Source organism: Eptatretus burgeri, chromosome 16 (genome assembly GCF_056783735.1).
Source record: "Eptatretus burgeri isolate ZD-2024b chromosome 16, Ebu_testis_v1, whole genome shotgun sequence".
NCBI classification, from domain to species: domain Eukaryota; kingdom Metazoa; phylum Chordata; class Myxini; order Myxiniformes; family Myxinidae; genus Eptatretus; species Eptatretus burgeri.
In genome coordinates, this window is record NC_140976.1 from 41,987,180 (window position 1) to 42,010,867 (window position 23,688).

General features: G+C 49.9%; 2 protein-coding genes across 10 annotated transcripts in view; one reads left to right on the top strand and one right to left on the bottom strand.

The window, feature by feature from the left end:
* The window catches only part of LOC147010951 (uncharacterized), a 42,878-nt gene that overhangs the window by 13,977 nt on the left and 5,213 nt on the right, over nt 1-23,688 (top strand). Inside the window, exon 2 of the mRNA XM_085860323.1 lies at nt 20,540-21,854. Coding sequence (XP_085716449.1) covers nt 20,542-21,854 — 1,313 coding nt within the window. The 5' untranslated portion in view covers nt 20,540-20,541. The remainder of the gene's footprint in view (nt 1-20,539; nt 21,855-23,688) is intronic.
* Nucleotides 9,624-23,688, bottom strand: part of LOC147010952 (phospholipid-transporting ATPase VD-like) — a 180,233-nt gene continuing 166,168 nt past the window's right edge. For all 9 annotated transcript variants that reach the window (XM_085860336.1, XM_085860338.1, XM_085860339.1 and 6 more), the window contains one exon: nt 9,624-10,339. In XM_085860336.1, coding sequence (XP_085716462.1) covers nt 10,252-10,339 — 88 coding nt within the window. In that variant the 3' untranslated portion in view covers nt 9,624-10,251. The remainder of the gene's footprint in view (nt 10,340-23,688) is intronic.

Genomic DNA, 23,688 nt, shown 5'->3' on the forward strand with positions numbered 1-23,688 from the left:
AGCATGCACAAAATTTGTCGACGAGCTCGGCGTACTACAACGTATGCCAGCGTGCTTCAGCGTGCTCTTAACGTATGAAAAACTTACCCATAACGTATTCGACGTGTGCCAGCGTATTCGCCAAATTTTTCATACGTCGGCATACGCTGGCTAAAACGTCAAGGTGTGACAGCCCCTTTACTGTTAGAGTCTATTTTAATAATGAATTTCATCATATGAAATTCAGTGCAGCGGCTCTGGAGAATGTGCCTTTCATGCACCACATAAAATCGAGTTGCTCAGGAGAATGCCTTTTTCCCCTTTGCTCCATTCCTTTTCGTTCTCCATTTTTCCTCTCATGCTTTACGCAAACTGCTGGTATGTTGTTTATGTTTCAAACTGCTAGCAAGCCTTTTCTCTTCATTTTGTTGTGGTTCTCAAGGCCAGAGCAGCCTTTTGTGTTTTCTCTTACCTCATGTTGTCATTGGTGAGGCACCATTGGTTTCTCTTTTCTCATGTTGCAATCCTTGTCGAGGCCAAGTCAGCCTTGGAAAGGTTCGTTGTGACCCAACTGGACTTTCAACAGCAAAAACAATAATTTTACCCAGTACAATTAACTCTCCACCACAGCACAATTACATGTTTATTCTAGTCCGTAACACTGGTGAAAAAAATAACAATTGATATGTCCGTAACACTCCTCTTCAAGGAAGAAAGCTTGAACAGAGCGAGAACTTTCTTATCCTTAACATAAAATCCAAACACAAAAAAATTCCACAACCATGAGTAGAATTCAGAAATGCAAAATCAAAACAGCTTATCCTCCATAATACTTCCCAGCTGACTACAAGAACAATCCCAGAGTTATGCAGATCTTGACAGAGCATCTGCATTACATTATCTTTGCCTTTGATGCGTGTAATTTCCACGTTTAATTATTGCAAAGACAAGCTCCATCTCATCAATCTCTGATTTTTATTATTCTTTTTCTGAAGGAATTTGAAGGGATTAGGATCTGTGAGAACAACCACTGGAAAGGTAGTTATACGTAAGTAAACTTCAAACTGTTCCAAAGCTTGCAGAAGAGTAAGAGACTTTTTCTCTTGTAGAATAGTAGTTTTAGTGTTTGTTAAACTTCTTTGAATAATAGCATACAGGGTGATGTATGCCTGCAGCATCTTCCTGCAGCAAAACAGTTCCAGCCCCCACATCGCGAGCATCTACCGCTAATTTTAAGTTTTTCTGAAAATTTGGTGTGGCAAGAACTGGAGAACTCATAAGTATGGCTTTAATTTTGGCAAAGGCTACCTGACAATTGACATCCCATACAAAGTTTTGTCTTTTTATTGAGCAGATTAATCAAAGGAACCACAATGTTGGATAATTTTTACAAAATCTCAGATGCCATCCAGCCATACTCAGGAATATTACAAGCTCCTTTTTACCTTTAGGTGCTGTCAAGCTTTCAATTGCTTCACCGTTGTTTTCTGTCACCTTATTCTTTTATCATTTTTAGCTCACCTGGATTTTAGTCAGGTGAGCTTATGCGATCGAGCAGTGTCCGTAGCTGAGTGAGTGAGTGAATGAGTGAGTGAGTCATTGAGTCGGTCAGTCCGTAAACACTTGAGTCATTATCACTTGGGAGTCTGGTGTTGGCTTAGCGGTTAGGGTGGTGGCTTGGGATCTTAGGGTCCCGAGTTCGAGCCCCATTGTCCACTAAATTAACACCAGGGGGTTGACTCAGCCTGTCATCCTTCAGAGGTCGGTGAAATGAGTACCAGTTCCAGTGTGTGTACTGGTAGAGGGGCACTGCATCAGCGACACAGTCGTGCTTCAAGAAATGAGAGCTACCCCGGCAGCTTAGTTGCCATACGACCACCACCACCACAACTAAATTGTGAATTAAAAATAAGCTGTTTTCATTGCCTTTCTTATACATTGATTTTATTGCGTTGTTTCCATAATTGTAAGTATGGTCTGAGTTGGTTTAAAAGATATGCCAGTATGTCTATTTGGATCAACTATATCGAAGAAGGATTTCATAAAAATGTGGCAAAAACTATAACTGTATGAGAAATACTGATTTCAATTAATAACAATATTAAAATAAAATCATTCATAATAAAATCAAAATTCATTGCAAACTCTTTAAAGGCAGTCACGTGGTCAATGGTTTTTCCCGAATTAGTTTTCAATAGCAATTAAATTACTATTTTTTGTAAATAAACTTGCATAAATAAATGTTTTGAGGGGGGTAATGTGAAATCGTAGGGGGTCGGATGAAATCGATTTCAAGCTACCCCCGGGGGTAACTTGAAATCGATTTCAGATTACCGGGAGGTAACTTGAAAGGGGGGGAGGGGGGGTAGCTTGAAATCTTAACACCGGCACTCCGGGTACAATCGGCCCATGATCGAAGTTGGTCCTCCCGCGCCGGCACTCTCGGCGAAACGTCGTTCGTGACTGTCTAAGACGAGCCATTTGTTGACACTTTCTCTCCATTTATCCCATCTTACAGACGTAAAACGTTTGACTTCTTCATTCGCTACATTGTCCTGGTGAATAATACACTGGGGAGCGTCTATTGGCTGTCGAGGCGTCACGTGATCCGTGTGGAGAAAATTCAAATGAGAGAACGCGGCGAATGCATCGATTTTCAAGATGAAAATACACAATAACTGCAGCTATTTGAGTGGAGAACTTTACGTATGTATTTGAATATAAACTATCATATTATCAAGGTTTTGTCTACCCCCCCCCCCCATGAGTGGAACGAAACTTGATTTTCAGGCACTTTCTGAGCCATAGCTGACTAAAGGAACCTGAATGTTGTGTGCAATCGAATTCCCAAATTCGTAACAATATATATATATATATATATATATATATATATATATATATATATATATATATATATATATATATATATATATATATACATACACGTACACATGTATACCGGGCGTAGTGGCGTGCACCTGTAATCCGGCTACTTGGAGGCTTGGGTTGGAGGATCGCTTGAGGACGGGAGCTCTGCGCTGGGCCTCTATGAGAGGGTGTAAGGCAGCCCGGAATCATGGCGAAACCCAATCCTTCTCCCTGTGTCGTAAGAGGCGACCAGGGTTACGTCAGGAAGCGCATCCGGCGTAAAACCTATGCCAAATCAGTATGCGGATCATAACGGATGATCCGCTGTGGCGACCCCTAACGGGAGCAGCCGAAAGACGAATAACATATACACATGTATATATATATATATATATACACACACATAAATGTTAGTGTGGATCCTCCACAACAACAAAACCATGAAACCTCGCAGCCTGAAACTTTGCATGCATACTAAGAAAACTCCAAGCAAGTGCAAGAGTGAAAATTGGATGTTTGGGTTAAGTAAAATACCACTTTAGAAGATAATTTCTGGCCTTATTTAATTATATCCTTCATCAGGTGATCCTTGGCCTCCTCGCTGTCTGGAATCTGAAGGCGTATCCTAGGTAATCTCGCTGGGGTCCGTAGCATCCATGATTTTCGTCCTCAACCATGCCTCGACTTGGACCAGGCAAGAATGATTTCTTAATGATAATGTTTTTTTCGATCCTCGTGGAGGATCTCTGTCTTACTTACGTTGTTGTTCTTCATCTTCTTCTTGTGGACTTTTTTGTTTCACAGCCTACAGTTTTCATCGAAACTTCCTGAAACTTGGCACGTATATGTAAAAATGCCCTGCGCAGACAGTAACCAAATCTGGTTGTGAAAATTCCTCCGAGAAAAAAAAGTTATGACGTCAAAATATCTCCGCTAATGGAAATCGCCGAAAAAATTATCTCAAACTTGGCAAGCTTTTTGAATTCTGTTTGTGGGAATTGAACAGGGCATTAGCAGAGATGAATTACCGCACATATGATACATCACTATGACGTCATATCAATTTTTATGACGTCATTCCTATTTTTTGACATTTTTTGTTTCACAACCCAGAGTTTTTATCGGATCTTTGTGAAACTTGCCATGTATATGCAGAAAGTCCACGCGCAGGCAGTAACCATCTCCGATTTTGGAAATTCTTCCTTGAAAAAAAGTTGACGTCATAATATGGTCGCTAATGGAAATCGCCTATACCATTATTCCCAAAACTAGGCAAGCTGTTTGAATTTTGTTTGCGGGAATCAAGCCGGGCATTAGCACAGATAATTTATCGCAAACCTGATACATCACAATGACGTCGTATTCGTTTTTATGACGTCATCAAGAGGACGAGGATCTTAGCTCATTTGAGCTTGTTTTCTTCACTTTCCTCACTCATTATCAAACGCCTCTTCATCATAGCGATGAATCGCTGTATACATCACTTTTATTTGTACTATAGTTTCCAAATTAGGTTGGAGCGATTTCATGCTTTATATGATACGATTTTCCACGATCGACTCTCACGGACTAATTACAGTAAATCATCGAAATATTATTTTGGTTTTGATGATCGGATATCGTCCCGACTAAGTAAGTGTCGAAATCTGTTGTGAAATCTGTTAATTTAAAGGAATAACAAGTCTTATAACTAAGCCAATATACCGATTTACTTTAAGCAAGCTGGGCTATGTTCCCTCCTTCTCCATACAAACACAAGAAAATGTGAAATTTCCAAACCATTAAATTTATCTTTTTCTGTTGTTTGGAGAATTATTTTTAGTGAACAAAAAAAAAACTTAAGTAATGTGTCAAAATTAACCAGCTTCATTGAGTTAAATGATTTAATGCATTCACTGCTCAACCGCATGCCCTATCTCCCAGAGGGACTGCCTATCCAGAGCGTCTGCCAGATCTGTCTATTTTCGGAGGTTTCACGAGGTGCTCGACAGAGAATCAAAGCAAATCTGGTGAAAAACGGACGTTAAATTAAAAAAGTTAAAATGTTTGCAAGGACCCGATGCGTGGACCCAAAACCGAACCTAACGTGATACATGCACAGATGAGCAGGCAACAGCTTAAGCCACTTGCCGAGTGCCCTTGTTGATACTGGTATCACGTGACGTCATTCTGAGTGAATCGTTCACTCACTGCAGACGCTTTTGCCACGCCACGTCATTCAGAGCGAGTGGTCCGTGCCCCGTCGCCCTGGGCGAGCGGTCCGTGCCCCGTCGCCCTGGGCGAGCGGTCCGTGCCCCGTCGCCCTGGGCGAGCGGTCCGTGCCCCGTCGCCCTGGGCGAGCGGTCCGTGCCCCGTCGCCCTGGGCGAGCGGTCCGTGCCCCGTCGCCCTGGGCGAGCGGTCCGTGCCCCGTCGCCCTGGGCGAGCGGTCCGTGCCCCGTCGCCCTGGGCGAGCGGTCCGTGCCCCGTCGCCCTGGGCGAGCGGTCCGTGCCCCGTCGCCCTGGGCGAGCGGTCCGTGCCCCGTCGCCCTGGGCGAGCGGTCCGTGCCCCGTCGCCCTGGGCGAGCGGTCCGTGCCCCGCCGCCCTGGGCGAGCGGTCCGTGCCCCGCCGCCCTGGGCGAGCGGTCCGTGCCCCGCCGCCCTGGGCGAGCGGTCCGTGCCCCGCCGCCCTGGGCGAGCGGTACGTGCCCCGCCGCCCTGGGCGAGCGGTACGTGCCCCGCCGCCCTTGGGCGAGCGGTACGTGCCCCGCCGCCCTTGGGCGAGCGGTCCGTGCCCCGCCGCCCTTGGGCGAGCGGTCCGTGCCCCGCCGCCCTTGGGCGAGCGGTCCGTGCCCCGCCGCCCTTGGGCGAGCGGTCCGTGCCCCGCCGCCCTTGGGCGAGCGGTCCGTGCCCCGCCGCCCTTGGGCGAGCGGTCCGTGCCCCGCCGCCCTTGGGCGAGCGGTCCGTGCCCCGCCGCCCTTGGGCGGCGGTCCGTGCCCGCCGCCCTTGGGCGAGCGGTCCGTGCCCGCCGCCCTTGGGCGAGCGGTCCGTGCCCGCCGCCCTTGGGCGAGCGGGCCGTGCCCCGCCGCCCTTGGGCGAGCGGGCCGGGCCCCGCCGCCCTTGGGCGGCGGTCCGTGCCCGCCGCCGCCCTTGGGCGAGCGGTCCGTGCCCGCCGCCCTTGGGCGAGCGGTCCGTGCCCGCCGCCCTTGGGCGGCGGTCCGTGCCCGCCGCCCTTGGGCGGCGGTCCGTGCCCGCCGCCCTTGGGCGGCGGTCCGTGCCCCGCCGCCCTTGGGCGAGCGGTCCGTGCCCCGCCGCCCTTGGGCGAGCGGTCCGTGCCCCGCCGCCCTTGGGCGAGCGGTCCGTGCCCCGCCGCCCTTGGGCGAGCGGTCCGTGCCCCGCCGCCCTTGGGCGAGCGGTCCGTGCCCCGCCGCCCTTGGGCGAGCGGTCCGTGCCCCGCCGCCCTGGGCGAGCGGTCCGTGCCCCGCCGCCCTTGGGCGAGCGGTCCGTGCCCCGCCGCCCTTGGGCGAGCGGTCCGTGCCCCGCCGCCCTTGGGCGAGCGGTCCGTGCCCCGCCGCCCTTGGGCGAGCGGTCCGTGCCCCGCCGCCCTTGGGCGAGCGGTCCGTGCCCCGCCGCCCTTGGGCGAGCGGTCCGTGCCCCGCCGCCCTTGGGCGAGCGGTCCGTGCCCGCCGCCCTTGGGCGAGCGGTCCGTGCCCCGCCGCCCTTGGGCGGCGGTCCGTGCCCGCCGCCCTTGGGCGAGCGGTCCGTGCCCCGCCGCCCTTGGGCGAGCGGTCCGTGCCCGCCGCCCTTGGGCGGCGGTCCGTGCCCGCCGCCCTTGGGCGAGCGGTCCGTGCCCCGCCGCCCTTGGGCGAGCGGTCCGTGCCCGCCGCCCTTGGGCGGCGGTCCGTGCCCCGCCGCCCTTGGGCGGCGGTCCGTGCCCGCCGCCGTTGGGCGAGCGCTCCGTGCCCCGCCGCCCTTGGGCGAGCGGTCCGTCCCCCCCCGCCCTTGGGCGAGCGGTCCGTGCCCCGCCCCCCTTGGGCGAGCGGTCCGTGCCCCCCCGCCCTTGGGCGAGCGGTCCGTGCCCGCCGCCCTTGGGCGGCGGTCCGTGCCCGCCGCCCTTGGGCGGCGGTCCGTGCCCGCCGCCCTTGGGCGGCGGTCCGTGCCCCGCCGCCCTTGGGCGGCGGTCCGTGCCCGCCGCCCTTGGGCGAGCGGTCCGTGCCCCGCCGCCCTTGGGCGAGCGGTCCGTGCCCGCCGCCCTTGGGCGAGCGGTCCGTGCCCCGCCGCCCTTGGGCGAGCGGTCCGTGCCCGCCGCCCTTGGGCGAGCGGTCCGTGCCCGCCGCCCTTGGGCGAGCGGTCCGTGCCCGCCGCCCTTGGGCGAGCGGTCCGTGCCCGCCGCCCTTGGGCGAGCGGTCCGTGCCCCGCCACCCTTGGGCGAGCGGCCCGTGCCCCGCCGCCCTTGGGCGAGCGGTCCGTGCCCCGCCGCCCTTGGGCGGCGGTCCGTGCCCGCCGCCCTTGGGCGAGCGGTCCCGTGCCCCGCCGCCCTTGGGCGAGCGGTCCGTGCCCCGCCGCCCTTGGGCGAGCGGTCCGTGCCCGCCGCCCTTGGGCGAGCGGTCCGTGCCCCGCCGCCCTTGGGCGAGCGGTCCGTGCCCGCCGCCCTTGGGCGGGCGGTCCGTGCCCCGCCGCCCTTGGGCGAGCGCTCCGTGCCCCGCCGCCCTTGGGCGGGCGGGCCGTGGCCCGCCGCCCTTGGGCGTGCGGTCCGTGCCCCGCCGCCCTTGGGCGAGCGGTCCGTGCCCCGCCGCCCTTGGGCGAGCGGTCCGTGCCCGCCGCCCTTGGGCGAGCGGTCCGTGCCCGCCGCCCTTGGGCGAGCGGTCCGTGCCCCGCCGCCCTTGGGCGAGCGGTCCGTGCCCCGCCGCCCTTGGGCGAGCGGTCCGTGCCCCGCCGCCCTTGGGCGAGCGGTCCGTGCCCCGCCGCCCTTGGGCGAGCGGTCCGTGCCCCGCCGCCCTTGGGCGAGCGGTCCGTGCCCCGCCGCCCTTGGGCGAGCGGTCCGTGCTCCGCCGCCCTTGGGCGAGCGGTCCGTGCTCCGCCGCCCTTGGGCGAGCGGTCCGTGCTCCGCCGCCCTTGGGCGAGCGGTCCGTGCTCCGCCGCCCTTGGGCGAGCGGTCCCGTGCTCCGCCGCCCTTGGGCGAGCGGTCCGTGCTCCGCCGCCCTTGGGCGAGCGGTCCGTGCTCCGCCGCCCTTGGGCGAGCGGTCCGTGCTCCGCCGCCCTTGGGCGAGCGGTCCGTGCTCCGCCGCCCTTGGGCGAGCGGTCCGTGCTCCGCCGCCCTTGGGCGAGCGGTCCGTGCTCCGCCGCCCTTGGGCGAGCGGTCCGTGCTCCGCCGCCCTTGGGCGAGCGGTCCGTGCTCCGCCGCCCTTGGGCGAGCGGTCCGTGCTCCGCCGCCCTTGGGCGAGCGGTCCGTGCTCCGCCGCCCTTGGGCGAGCGGTCCGTGCTCCGCCGCCCTTGGGCGAGCGGTCCGTGCTCCGCCGCCCTTGGGCGAGCGGTCCGTGCTCCGCCGCCCTTGGGCGAGCGGTCCGTGCTCCGCCGCCCTTGGGCGAGCGGTCCGTGCTCCGCCGCCATGGGCGAGCGGTCCGTGCTCCGCCGCCATGGGCGAGCGGTCCGTGCTCCGCCGCCATGGGCGAGCGGTCCGTGCTCCGCCGCCATGGGCGAGCGGTCCGTGCTCCGCCGCCATGGGCGAGCGGTCCGTGCTCCGCCGCCATGGGCGAGCGGTCCGTGCTCCGCCGCCATGGGCGAGCGGTCCGTGCTCCGCCGCCATGGGCGAGCGGTCCGTGCTCCGCCGCCATGGGCGAGCGGTCCGTGCTCCGCCGCCATGGGCGAGCGGTCCGTGCTCCGTCGCCATGGGCGAGCGGTCCTTGCTCCGGAAACCTATCCCCCCATTTTCCATTGAAACAATGACTCCACATTTGCGGTTTCAACATTCGCAGGGTTTTCCTGGTATGTATCCCCACTAATGTCAGTGTCCTGGTGTATATATGCATACACATATAGTTATACATATTAAATATACCTCAACTCTTTTATTCCATGCTTCTCCTATATATAGAATCATCTTCCAGAGGCTGTCTCACTCTTCCCTCCAAAGCTTCAACCGCCACCTTATATCATCCTCAATGATAACTTAATCAATTGGCAGTTGTTACTTTTCAGACTGTGAAACATATTGCATATTTTCAAGATCACTGATGAATACACTGTTCAAGAAGCCCCCTCATTGAGATCTTGCTCCTCTCACAGTCTGCTCTATCTTCTAATATCAACACGTTTATGAATCCCCCCCCCCATTTCAGTCCTTGTATCAAGACTTTAGAGCAGGGTTTCTCAACCTTTATACCCTTGTGGAACCCTTGAAATAGTTTTCATGTCTCAGGGAACCCCTGCATAAAAAAATCACCTGTACTTGAGTCAGTCAGTCACTCAATGATACACGAATCTGCTGCATACAGGACGTCCACAAAGCAGTGAGGGCAGTTTCACACTGGCACCATATAGACATCGTTAAATACATTCCCTATGGTTGTTATAATTGTAAATAATATAAGAGGTTGAAGCCTCTATTATAATAACCAAGGAGTTTCCAACAATATGCTGTACGTGTATCGTAAAATTACGAATATTAAATCAAACAAAAACTACTCAAAAATACATTAGCCTATTTATTACTGTTTCTCGTGGAACCCCTCGCGACTTCTTGCGGAACCCTAGGGTTTCGGGGAACCCCGGTTGAGAAACACTGCTTTAGAGCATGAAGTTTAGCAAAACATTTTGAAGAAGTTTATTAAAGAAGCTGTTATATTTACTTGCATTTATCTTAGGCTCATCAGGAAATGTGTATATACCACATCCTGAACAAAGACATTGGTAGACATCAGTGTGCTTTTAAAATGTGAATTAGGACATCAACGCACATTAAGCTCACATATGTTACATGGGATTTGAACCTCGGTACCCTACATCATGAGTCGGTTTCAGAGCAGAACCCTATCAAGCGAATGGAGGTTGGACAAATAAGTTTTTTTCTATTTGTCTTTGTGTTTTCTTTTAGAGTTCCACATACAGATTAATGGAGTGTTCTTCTGAATTTGCTTGTTCCTCCAACGACATTTTTGTGACAAGAAAAGCATGATTTAATACAATTTCTCCACAGTGTCCAGCCTGGAGGGGGGGGGGGATGTCCATCATATCCAAGGCATAATTGTTGGTGAAAAGTATTTGTTCATATCAAAAGTGTGTGTGTCCATTCAGAGATGTATGACAACAGACAGGTTTGAAGTGCATTCCTGGTCGAGCGATCACATGTGCAGGATGAGGCAACATCAGCTCAACACCACTGTGCTTTGCGGAGGTCTCAAGAGTGCAATATTGCAAATGTAGTGCTATCAGCAGGCTAGCTGTGAAGAGATGGATGGATGGATTCTCAATTTGTAACCTGGGTATAATGTTCTCTGCAAGGCACGAACCACGACCCTTGATGGGGTCAAAGGGAGGGCACACAAACAGGTGATCATTATTTGAGCACATCAATTCAGGGTTTACAAACAAATGCACAAGTTGATTTGAATGTTACAATAGGGAATTACGATTGCACGTTGAGATAAAACATAAATAATAATCATAATAATAACTGTGTGTGTGTGTGTGTGTGTGTGTGTGTGTGTGTGTGTGTGTGTGTGTGTGTGTGTGTGTGTACATATCTATATCTATATATATTGTTACGGTTGTGGAAATTCGCAGAACACCATAAAGGTCCTTAGTTCAGTTAGATCGATAAGTCTGTGTTCAGTTAGATTTCCCCACCATTGTTTAATGGGAATTATGTGTCACAGGGCTGTGATACTTTGAGATAGCCGTTTTTCTTTCACTATCGTTATTTTGGACCAACCACCAACATCACCCTCATCAACCGCTTCACAACAACCACAACCACACCTGCCTCTCAACAACCACGCCATCCTCACCACTCCCCCAGCAACCGTAAACATCTCCACACCACAAACATCGCCTCACCTTCGTCTCTGAAATGACGCCATTTTTGCACCAGCCGCGGCGAATCCCCAGCGAACAGCGTCGCTGCAAACCGACGCGGGGGGCTTCGTTGTGAGCGCAAGTCTGGTGATTTCTACCATGTCCGCTCTGTGTGGAAGCTTCGCCTCGGAAAACGGATCACAGGAGAGAAAGGGGCGGGGCCTGTGGGGGTCGAAGGGTGATGATTTCAAACACGTCGGCTCGCTCTCGGAGAATCGGATCCAGAGGGTCGGTGATTTCCGCCATGTCCGCTTTCTGCGCAGAGGTCAGAGGTGAGAGGGCGGAGATCAGATCTCGTCTCACCAGCCCTATAAAGGGCCGTGCAAAGCGCCAGTTCAACGAGTCGAGTCAAGTTGGGTCTGGAGGCGAGTCTGGAGAGGTCGAGGAGCTGCGCGGAAGTCCGGAGCCTGGCGCTTGGAGCCTTCAGTCGGTGGAGAGGTTCGGACACCAGGAGGAGACGCGAGATGGGAGCGCAGCCCCGCCTGCTGTGCCGCGCAGACCTGCACGCTCGTGTACGAGCCGGAGAGAACTCGCCAACCAGCTCCGAACGGTCTGAGGTGATCGGGCTTCGGGACAGTCCGAGCAGCGCGAGAGCTCTTAAAGAGAGCATCAACTCAAAAAGAACGAAGGCCCGTTCGTTCCTCTCAGGCGTTGCCAGCCGGGGCCCGTACCACCAGGCCTGAGCCGGACCGCGGTTACACTAGCTGCCGTGGGGAAGGAGCGTCATGGGTCACCCAGCGAGGAAGGTAACCTGCGCGGCCTCGCGGAGCCTCTGCAGTCTACACGGCTCCACGTTATAAAGGCCCACGGGCCCAGTCTGACTCTCCTGTCTATGGGGGTGGTCTTTTTTTCCTGGGGTTTTGCTTTCGAATGCATGTTGTGGCACCGTGTCTTGTAAGTAAAAACCTGTTAAGTGACTGTATATAATTGCTCATAGACGGTTGTAGTGCTTCGCCTTGCCCGTGTCTTTGTCCCCGTCCCGCAGTCTTCATAAAACAACTGCATGCGTGTTTTGCTTTTGTTGACTGCATAAGTGTTTTTCATTGCTTTCTGGTATATGTGTGTAGAAATAATAAATGTGCTTGTGTGAATGTTACCCGTTCGTCACGTCATTTTTTCCCCCATTGAAATGCCATCTTGTATTGTGGAATATGAGTTGGTTTTTAAATAACCGTTAAATAGAATCGGGTCCGGCGAGGTCTGGCGATAATACCCGCTCAGTTATCCCAGAACGGAACGGACCGCTTCAGCGGTTCGTGTCCAAGCAGGCCTTTGCCGAGGTACGGTCCCTCGGTAGGTTACCCGCGCGGGTACTTAGGTATATCGATATTCGGCGATTGACCCTATTTCGCGCGGGTAGAATACGGACTGGGCCGTGGTGGGATTAAAAACCCACCCGTGACTGGTTTCTGGCGTTGTTCCAGAAAGTCACGACTGAATTGTCCGTTCGGTGGGCGAGCGGCAGTTATTAGTTAACGCGGTCACTCGCACGCCGGGCGGGCGTAAATTTGTAACAAAAAAATATATATATATACCGACAAACATCTCTCACCTGTCAATGGAGGGAATAGCTCATCAGCTCTCAGCTAATCAACTACACCCAGGTGGCTAGGATTATATAAATGGTTGACCCTCCCACACTCCTCTCGCCAAAATAGCTGCGTAAAGCAACCCAAGAAGACTTACACAAGGTAAGTGCTAGCACTGTTTTGAACCCTTCCCAGAGTTCCTCAACAACTATAAAGACGTTCACACATAGTACACACACGACAATCCCGATGCTATACACCCCCTCAGATGTGGGTGGGTCTTTCTTTATTACTTGCGAAATTGAAGATTTTTGAATTATATTGGTTAGTCGATTTTGTTATTCTGTCTGTTGTTTGTCTGTCTGTCTGTCTGTCGCCTACAGGTCACAATTTTCAATTGAATTTTCAATTCAGCTGTTAGGGTCACACAAAACTTCACCACATGGTCGTTTGGCATAAGGAAGAAGCCTATTGTTTTTGAGGTCAAAAGGTCAACATAGGCCAAAGGTCAACAACTTAGGTGGTGTTTCTAAAATCCTCAATTTTGACTTCAAAATGGAAGAGGATTTATGTTTCAGGTCACTGAATTCAACCACCAATTATTTTAGAGGTCCACATCGGCCACAATTATTTTGAAGGTACACATAGGCCAAAATTCTAAAATTGTCAATTTTCTTCTGACTCACTTGAAATTTGAAGAGGAGTTGCATGTTTGGTCATTTCATTCAACCACCGATTGTTTTTGAAGTCAAATTTGCTTTCTGGATTTTGCAAGTGTCGTGCTCTGCACGACGTCTTCTTCTTGTTTGTTTATTTGAATTTATGGATGCTTTCCGACGGTTCTGTGATTTTCCCTGGTGTATCGGGTTCGACACCAGTCGGCACACAAAATTACCATGCTTCCCCATTATCCCAGGTCGCTCACCTGCATTTTTTTCATTTATTTATATTTTCATTTACAGATGCTTTCCGACAGTTGTGTGATTTTTTTTTCAGTGTATCGGCTTCAATGTTTTAGAATGAGCTATCTATATATCTATTTATATAAAGTTGAAAGTGTGTCTGTGTGTGTGTGTTTGTCTGTGACCTATACACGCGAAAAGTACTGGACTGATCCTCACCAAACTTCACATGCTGACAGAACATGAACCCGGGAGTGTCCCGATGTAAAAGAATTGTACTTCTGACTTGCGGTTTCCGAATTATGACGTCATCACCTGATTTCGTAACATTAATTTTTCAAGTTCAGCCGATTGACATGGGGCCAACGCCATTTGCAATAGAATGAAAAAATAATGCTACAGTCAATTGAAGACAATGACTTCCGACTTCCCGGTTTCCGAATTATGACGTCATCACCTGATTGTATAACGTTAATTTTTCAAGTTCAGCCGATTGACATGGGACCAACGGAATTTGCTTGAGAATGAGAAATTAATACTACAGTCAATTGAAGACAATGACTTCCGACTTCCCGGTTTCCGAATTATGACATGCATTCGACACACTTGCAAAAATGACCGTATGTATATTATACCGTATAATGATATAATAATCATCTGTAAGTCATATTTTATTAACATTTTCTTTGTTCATTATTGTTATAACCATGGTTATAAAACCATTTTTATTGTTACTGTATAACGTTTTTACGTCACTTCGGCCTGGATTCGGGATCAGCGATCAAATAATGTAAATCACGATTAAAAATTATTTTTTGATGATGCGGGAGTTATCTTTATTAAAATCAGTAGAGGAAATATACACCATGTCTGATATTTGGGTCTTTCATGTCTCTGACGATGCCTTTATCTCCAGGGACGCATCATTCCCCATGACAAAAACCGGAAGCAAAAGGGTCATAGCCGACGAGACGGATTCCAAATTGCCAGGGTATTGTGTTGTTGTTGTTGTTGTTGTTGTGGTTGTTTACTATTCTCTCATGTGCACACGTTGAATATGAAGCTCACTACGTTCGCTATTAAATGCTGTGCGGTGTATAAACACGATTGGGTTTGATTTCTATGTTGCGAATATTAAACGCTGTGCGGTGTATAAACACGATCGGGTTTGATTTCTATGTTGCGAATATTAAATGCTGTGCGGTGTATAAACACGATCGGGTTCGATTTCTATGTTGTGAATATTAAACGCTGTGCGGTGTATAAACACGATCGGGTTTGATTTCTATCCTGCGAATATTAATAAATGCTGTGCGGTGTATAAACACGATCGGGTTCGATTTCTATGTTGTGAATATTGTATCCACACTATTAAAAGTGTGTGTGTGTGTGTGTGTGTGTGTGTGTGTGTGTGTGTGTGTGTGTGTGTGTGTGTGTGTGTGTGTGTGTGTGTGTGTGTCAGTGTATGTGTGGCAGCCTCTACAATTTTACAATTAACTGTGACATATACTCCTTCAGACCCACCGTCACCCACGGGATTCCTGTGCGGAGCACGGGTATCCCTGCTTGTGTGTATATGTGTATATATATGTATATATATATATATATATATATATATATATATATATATATATATATATATATATATATATATATATATATATAGTTACGGATTTCAGAATCCGATCCTACGAATGCATACCAACATCGAGGTTCTCAGATAGTTATTTCCCTAAATGCATGTCCAGGATAGACCCATCCCCATGTCTGGTGGGATTCTAAATGTGATGCGTTGAGAAGGGTAAAGAATCGATCCCCTCTCTTATGGGAAGCTTTTTGTCTTGACGACAGACACATTCATGCATGGCATTTCTTTCACCGACTCCGAGATCCGCCTTTTTCCAGCGATGTTGACCCACATTTCTTTCACGGACGCCGAGATCTGCCTTTTTCCATTGACGTTTGACACCCCGTCCAGCAGCTCTATGGACGCTGGCTGGCTTCTTTTCATATCGGGCTGAACAGTGAAGTGATAATTGTTGACAGTTTTATGAGCGCTTCACGTATGTGCTCGGTGATTCTGACAAATGGCTGCTTTTTGCTCGCCCAGCACCACAGACATGGCCTCGTAAGCGAGGAGTGACCCGCGGGCCATGCGGGTTGTCACGGTAATGGTGCACAAGTGGGGCGGGGTGAATTTGGGGGGAGTTTTTGGGAATTTGGGAATTCAGTTGGCGATAGCTGGTTGCAGTTCTGACAGCTTTGAGAGCGTTTCATAATTCCAGTCAGACGGCGGCTTCATCAGTTCCAGTCAGACGGTGGCTTCGTCAGTTCCAGTCAGACGGCGGCTTCGTCAGTTCCAGTCAGACGGCGACTTCGTCAGTTCCAGTCAGACGGCGGCTTCATCAGTTCCAGTCAGACGGTCGCTCGCTTCATCGTTAGACGGTCGGTCGCTTCATCGTTCCAGTCAGTCAGACGGTTCGCTTCATCGTTCCAGTCAGACAGTCGCTCTTGGTGTACCTGATTCTTGGGGGTGACGTCGACTGGCGTTCAAGCCTGTTTGTGAGTGGGTGCATGGTAAGGCTGGGAGCAGGTGACGGACAAGGCACGCTCACACATTTCAGGACGTTTTTGTTTGACGGATAACTTCTCTTTGGTGAGCAAGACGATTCTTTCCCCTTCCCTCCCCCTGAATGATCTGCTGGGTACCCTTATCTGTGTTTAGTTGTTAAGTCAATCCCTGATAAGCATCTGCTCTCTTTGTCTTTTCTATCATTCTGATTGATTTTGCCTGATTAATTATTTATTTGCTTGCGATCATTTTGATTGATTTGGAATTTCTATTTACCTCACGGAAATAAAAAGTTCTTTTATTTATTTATTTTCTTATTAATTGTTTGTTGACGTTCCAACTTGTCCATGCTTGTCCTTTCCTTGCTTTGATCCAGCATTGTCTGAACATAGATAGATTGGGAGATAATTACCACAGACTTGACCAATAATAGTCGGCACGCACCAGTGGTTAAACGCTCGGCTGCCCTAATTGAGATCTAAATCAAGATAAGATTGGTGCTTTGCCGAGGACATGCTCCCAGCCCAGGTAACAACATGACCTCTAGTTAAACGGCATAACTAGACAGTGGACACTGGAGCTCGTGGTTAACTGGGTGGCGTTTGTGGTTCTAAAGCAACTTACCGTACCACAAAGTTCATTGTGAGCGGTGGCCCCAGGTCCGGCTCTTCCGAGGACAACAGGGATTAAACCCCCCTGAGTAACAAACTGGTGTCTTGGTACCCGTCGCCATAACAAATATATATATATATATATATATATATATATATATATATATATATATATATATATATATATAAATATAATATACACACATACAGGGTGTACCAAAAAAAAAATACAACTTTTCATCTGCAAAGAGGATGGTCATAACATGTATTTTTTAAAAAGATATATGGCGGGATAGAAAGCTGAAAGGTTAAAGTTTATTGTACCAATGTCAAAATTGCCACCAAAATTTAAATTTTGTTATAGAATCGTCGTTTTCTTTTAGACCACATGTTCAACGTAGGCTCCACATTGTCCGATCACTGCCTGCAAACGCGTTGTCATGTTCTCCATCACTTTGGGAAACGTTTCCTGAGGAATGTTCTGGATTTCTCGGTGGATGTTTTCCTTCAGCTGATCAAGAGTCTGAGGCTTAGGGTTTCCATAGATCCTGTCCTTGAGATACCCCCACAAGAAGAAGTCTGGAGGAGTAAGGTCAGGGGAATACGGTGGCCACTCAACGTCTTCATAGAGGGAGATAAAGCGGCCCTCAAAATGTTGGTTGAGAAAACGCCTTGTTTCCCTGGCTGTATGGAGCGGTGCCCCATCCTGTTGGAACCACTGGGTTCTCATCTGGATCAGGTTGTTTCTCCTACAGGCCTGAGTACGTAGCTCAGGCAGATAGAATTCCTGAATCATTTCGCGATAGTTCCTCTGGTTTACCGTGCAAGTGCGTCCCTGGTCATCTTCAAAGAAGTATGGACCAATTATCCCATACCAACCAACCGCCACCCACATGGTGACTTTGAGAACAGATCGAGGCACCAGTTCAGTTGATGCATTACCAGGATTTTCAGTTCCCCAGTAACGAAAGTTTTGCTTGTTTACCTCCCCGGACAAGTGAGCATGGCATTCGTCCGTCATGTGAAGTTTTTTTTGAGGAAGTCTGCATCTTCCTCCAACTTTCCTGATAACCAATTTGCAAAGTCTAGACATTTGCGTTTCTGTTGATCAGTAAGCACCGTTTCCGTTTGAATTTTGTATGGAAAGGTATGAATGTCTTGGCGAAGGATCCTCTGAACGGTGCTCATGAATGTTTGTCTCGGCAGAAAGTCGTCGAAACGTTTTTTTTGGACTCTGAACGACCGCCTGTCTCACTATTTCCACATTTTCTTCACTACGACCTGTCCTCTTCCGCCCACTGTGACCCTTGTGAAGGTCAGAGATGGTTCCCACATTGGTAAACTTTGCGATGCTCTGCTTTATTGTCCGAAAGTTTGGTGCATGGCGCAAGTGGATCCTCCCGTCTATGGGTTAACTGGGTTGCCTAATTAATCACGTGATTTAATTACTGGGGAACGCGCCCTCCATACACCTTGTCCGAACCGGATCACTTTACCGGATCGGATGCAGCCGAGCGACACTGCCAAGGACGTCCCGGCCAAAAGGAACGAATCGTTGGAAATAAAGTCCTGGCTACGCTAGGATTCGGACCATGCTGGATCAATGACGGAAAAGACAAAAACGAGCTGGGAACATTTCTAATGATGATTTATTTACAATGGGTCGAGGAAAGGTATGTGGCACATTTAATTGTTTTATTGGGGTGTGTAATGCAGGGATAGAAAGGTGAGAGGTGCGGCAATATTACAAGCAACTTACAAAAGCAGACAGAACAGACTTGATGTGAAATAATAATCTTCTGCAATCTTAACTTCCGGGGACAGGTGCCAGGACAACGCGCGCACACGCACACACACACACACACACACACACACACACACACACACACACACACACACACACACACACACACACACACACACACACACACACACACACACACACACACACACACACACACACCCGATGAAGAGAAGTTAATGAAGCAAGAAGGGAAAAGAGTTGAGGCTACGGTCTCTTGGTACCTTGTACAATTGATTGTCCGAACACGCCACCAAAACATTTGGGGGGTTGCTCCATGGTGCAACACCTCCCCGACAGCTGGCGCATCGTCTCTTGCTTCGTGGGGCTTCGTGCAGCTAGCAGCGAGATGCGACCGTTGGCGTGAAGGAGGGACTTGAGCTGGGAGGGTGGAGTCCAGGCGATGACGAAGTCCAGCGCGTGCGGGAGACGAAGACGGGAAGAGAGAGAGAGAGAGAGAGAACGAACGGTCCTGCTCCGACCTTTATAGGCCCCACGGGGCGGGGGGCCACCCCAAAGCTATGTATCGTCACCCGAATCAGGTGCTCTGATTGGCCCCGGCCCCCCATGCGGCCCGGCTGCGATGGCCGGAAGCATTAACATTCCACTTTTGGCAAGGTGGCCCCACGCCGTGAAAATGTCTTGCTCCGACCTCACGACATGATATGAATCACCCACACTGAACTCCGCGTCATGAATTGCCTTGCAAGAACCTCTGGGCCGTGCCCTGACAACCAGCCGAGAGTGGCGTTGGTCCGGCATGTCTGCCCGGGTGCTTCTGATTAATGCTGATCAATGCCTGCTCCGTGATGCGTCACGCGGCCTGAGCAATACAGCATGCCTCTGCCCGATCGCAGCTTCGCTGGCCGTCGAGGCGTGAAGGTAAGATGTTATGGCAAACCCATGCACAGACGGTAAAATGTGTCCATTCGTGCCCTGCTCTGTACGATAATAAGGTGTCATGAGTTAAGCATGTGTCTGCCTTCGAGCACGTTCCGTACAGTACATGCGGTTCCGCCATGGCCCACGTGGTTAGTGCTCGCATTCGCCCGATTCTGCTATTGTGTGCGTGGGGCCAACACCGATCTGTGTCAGGATTTGAGGGCAACGATCGGATATAAAAATTTGATGGGGGTTTGGAATGAAAAAGGATATAGATATGTGTCAGATGGAGAAGTGGAGGGAAAAGAGAATGCCGATAGAATTAGTCCAGAAATGGGTTGAAAAGTATGCGCTGCCTGTATCGTGCACAACGTGGCGTGGTTGTCGTTTTATATCATCGGCCTCTGATGATGTAGCTATTGGCACCAAGCTACTAGCCATGCTCTTGCCGATATTGGGTCATTGCTTCTGTGTTGTGAAAAACACCATCCGTGACGATTTATTTACAATGGGTCGAGGAAAATGGGCCTCTAAGAGATATTCATCCGTATGCTTTTTCAATGCAACCAGCAATCTCACCCCAGATCATTGGAAACTCGAGTCGATCATCTCGAGCTGCCGAGCATACTGTACAACTTGCTGCAAATGTTGGGTTGAGGGGTCACTTGAGTACGGGAGCTCGGCGCTGTGCAGCGCTCGTGCGGTGCCGTCGCGGCCTTCTATTCCCCTCCCCCAGCCGCACACGTGCTGCACGTGTTGGCCTCCGAGAGGACCCAAATTCGGATTTACCTCAGAAATAAACAGAAAATAAGAGTAGAAATGAAGTCCGTGGTGTACGCAAACCTTTCTATGAGATCCCCGCAACGCACGTCCCGTTGTCCCGCTAGACAAAAGGGAAGGGACTATCAAAACGTATATTAATAGTCCATTTTCCAGAGAAGTAACCTTGTTGTCCTCAAAAGTGCATGGTTTTATGGTGGTTTCTTGTTCACAGGCATGCATAGACAAAATTAAGCTTGGTTGCCCGGATGGCAACCATGGGGAAATCTGTTATTTTTGCGCAAATACAAGATGGCCGTCATCGACCGGGCTGAAAATATAACTTTTTAGGTAATGAACTTAAAATTACACATGAGACATCTTTTTCATATAATTTTGGCACGAGGAATCGATATTTAACCTTATTTTTGTGATTAGAAGTAAATTTGAGGTCAATGTTCGAGTTCCTGGCAATTGTTTGCCGTGTGAGATACATTTTGAATGACAACAAGGTCACTATTCTGACAACTGGACGCTCACATACGACATTAATGCGAGTTACTAATTCATTGTTTTGTTTTTACAGATATGGCTGATTCAAGGTGCATTCTTCCCGTGTGTCATGGTGGAGGGGAATTGAAGAAATTCGCTGATCAAGGGATCAAGACATTGATCTCCTGTGCCAAAGCCCGTGGAGATGAAGAGCTACGTGCAAAACTACAGGACTTTGTTTATGGTGGTGGTGATGCTGCTCGCATAGAATGTCACAAAGGATGCTACTGTACTACCACATCAAAACAAAAAATTGAGAGACTTCGTAAATCACAGAAAAGAAAAGCTGAAGATGATTGTGTTACAGTGACAACAAGATCTCACACACAGGCAACAGGCAGTGGTGCGTTTGTTTACAAACGTGACTGCATTTTTTGTGGCAAAGAATGTTTACCTGTTGATGATAAACATCCAGAAAGATGGGATCGTGTTCGTCAGTGCATGACTAAAGAACGTTTTGACAAGGAAAGTAATGCAATCCCAACTATGAAAGATGCCATCATTAATGCTGCTGAGCAACGTAATGATGAAGTAGCCAGAACGGTTAAGTTACATATTGGATATTTGGTTGATCTCCTTGCGGCTGAGTGCAAATACCATGTACGCTGTTATAACAGTTTCATGACAGTCCCTAAATATGCTGATTTGCCAACTGGTGTTGCAGAAGAAAGTGCCCTAAAGAACGTCATAGAGCGCATGAATTGTGACAGGTCAAAGATGTGGAATAGCGTTGAACTGCATTCCGTGTACTGTGATCTTGGTGGCAAACTCACTCGACGTGATATGTTTAGCAAACTAACAGACTGCATGAGTAAGGACGTTATGTTAGTTCGGGTAGATGGATGTGCTACCATTGTTGGTTTCCGTGAGTCCATTGCTAACCATCTGAAAATGGTTAAAGTGGATGATGCAGATGAAAGGAGTGTTGATTTTGTGGTAAGGCAGATCAAGAAGGAGGCATGCTCAGTCAAGTACAACAGTGCCAATTATGACCTCTCAGAATTTACACAAGCCAACACAATCAAGGCAACAAGCCCAACTTTACTGAGGTTGATTTCAGACTTAGTGTCTGGTGGTGAAATGACCAAGAAATCTCTAAGCCTGAGCCAGTCAATTCAAAGTCATGTTACAGGTACCAGAAATCAGACAACATTAGGACTGGCTGTCAAACTACTGCACCGCCATGGCAGTTCTGATCTTCTAAAGCTCCTTCATGAACATGGGTTCACAACGTCATATGATGAGGTCCTGAGATTCAGGAAATCCGTTGCTCATTTTCTCGGTGACAATGCTCAGCTTCTCCACAAATTCATGAGTTTGAGTAGAACTGTTGGCGTGATTTTTGCCTGGTTTGATAATCTTGATCTGCAAGTGTTCACGCCTAATGGTTGGCGCACTACTCATGTCCTCTCACATGAATTTCAGCAACCCCATCCTGCAGGCATTCTTGAGTATAGACATGCTCACCCAGGGAAGAGCGACCTTATTATCCTACGACTGTCTAAGAAAGCTGCCCAGTCTAGGACAAGCAGCAGCTCATCAGGGAGCCTTCTTCTGCAGCACTACACTAGGCCATCCAAAGTGAACCCCCCGGCTGTGGATGCAACCTCTGGATTCTCCTACCAAGAAGTGTGTGCCCGGCAAGTCATTCACCAGTCATGCAGAAAAAAAGCCAGCAAGTACCTACATGTTCGGAAACCCTTATTGATGCCAAAGCTTCTCATCCAGACACTGTAGTGACTTCACTGGAGTATCTTCAGAAGTCATTGACTGATATGGGAATGACTTATGTCCACATCTCTGTGGATCTCCAGCTCTACATGGTGGCTTGCCAAATCAAGCGGCATGACGTTGATCGCTTTAAAAATGTGATTCTGAGGCCTGGGATAATGCACACTGTGCAGTCCTTCTGTGGTTGCATTGGCAAACTCATGCGTGGGTCTGGTGTTGAGACTCTCATCAGTTCAGCATTCGGGGGCCTGACAGGAATCATGAGTGGAAAGTCCTGGGTTCGATCAATGAGAGCCTTCCGGATGGTTTCGACTGCCCTTCTCATTTCCTTCCTCACCGCTGGCCCCAAGACATTCCAGGAGTTGTGCAGCTACCTTGAGACATGCAGACAGCACCCAACTGGGAAGCACTGGGTTGATAACTTCATCAAGCCTACTCTGCTTGTTCATCAACTTCTGCGTAGTGAGAGGGAGGCAGACTTCCTGCTGCAACAGCTAACACTTGAACGCATGCTTCCCTACTTCTTTGTTGCTGGTCACCATCACTATGCCTGTTACATCACCCATCACCTTCTGGAGATGCGCTATCTGCTGCCACCAGATGCCAAGTCAGAGCTCATATCAGGTGCTTTTGTGTGTCGTCACCAGGAAGGCATTTGGAATGATGTGAGCTCTGATCAGTTCGGTGAACAAACTGCTATTAGAATTGGCAAGGGTGGCCTCAAGGGTATGACTCTTTCTCCAGAGATGGTAGCAGAGTGGATCGATTCCTTTCCTGTCACTGCCTACATCTCAGATACAATGGAGCACATCTACCCTGACTCCTCAAACAAGGACAATGAAGACCAAGTGAGAGAAAAGGACACAAGAATCGGACCACGTCACAAGGAGGAGGGGAAGAAGAGGAGAGAACTTGATGCAGATGATAGGCGCCGGATTTTACTTGAATTTTCGAATGTGTCTCATCCTCTTGACAATCACTCACCACATCTGTACAACATTGCCAATGGTCGAATTGCTCCCCGAGAAGCTGAAGTGAATGTTGAGAATTCCGTGGTTATAGGTCAGAAAATGGTTGCAGAGTTCCATGCATCCCTTCCAGGTGGATTCCATGCAACCATCTCATGCCCCATCAAGACAATGGAGCACTTACAGAAAGGAGTGAAAATTGGGGACAAGACAATCTTTGTTCTAGAAACCATCTTCCTCAGGCTGCTGACTATTGAACAGCAAAGACAAATGGAGCGAGGACCTATCTTCCAGTTTGAGTTCTGCGCAGTACCCCCCTCACTGATTGATGAATATGGGTGCTTAAGGAAAGGTAACAAAGCACCACTGGCACACAAACTCTGTGTTCAGGCACAACAGCCTCTGCAACCAGATGTTACCATTGTTGACGCGAGCCAACTTCTCTATCGTATTGTCTGGCCTTTTAGGGGAACTGTGTCAGTCT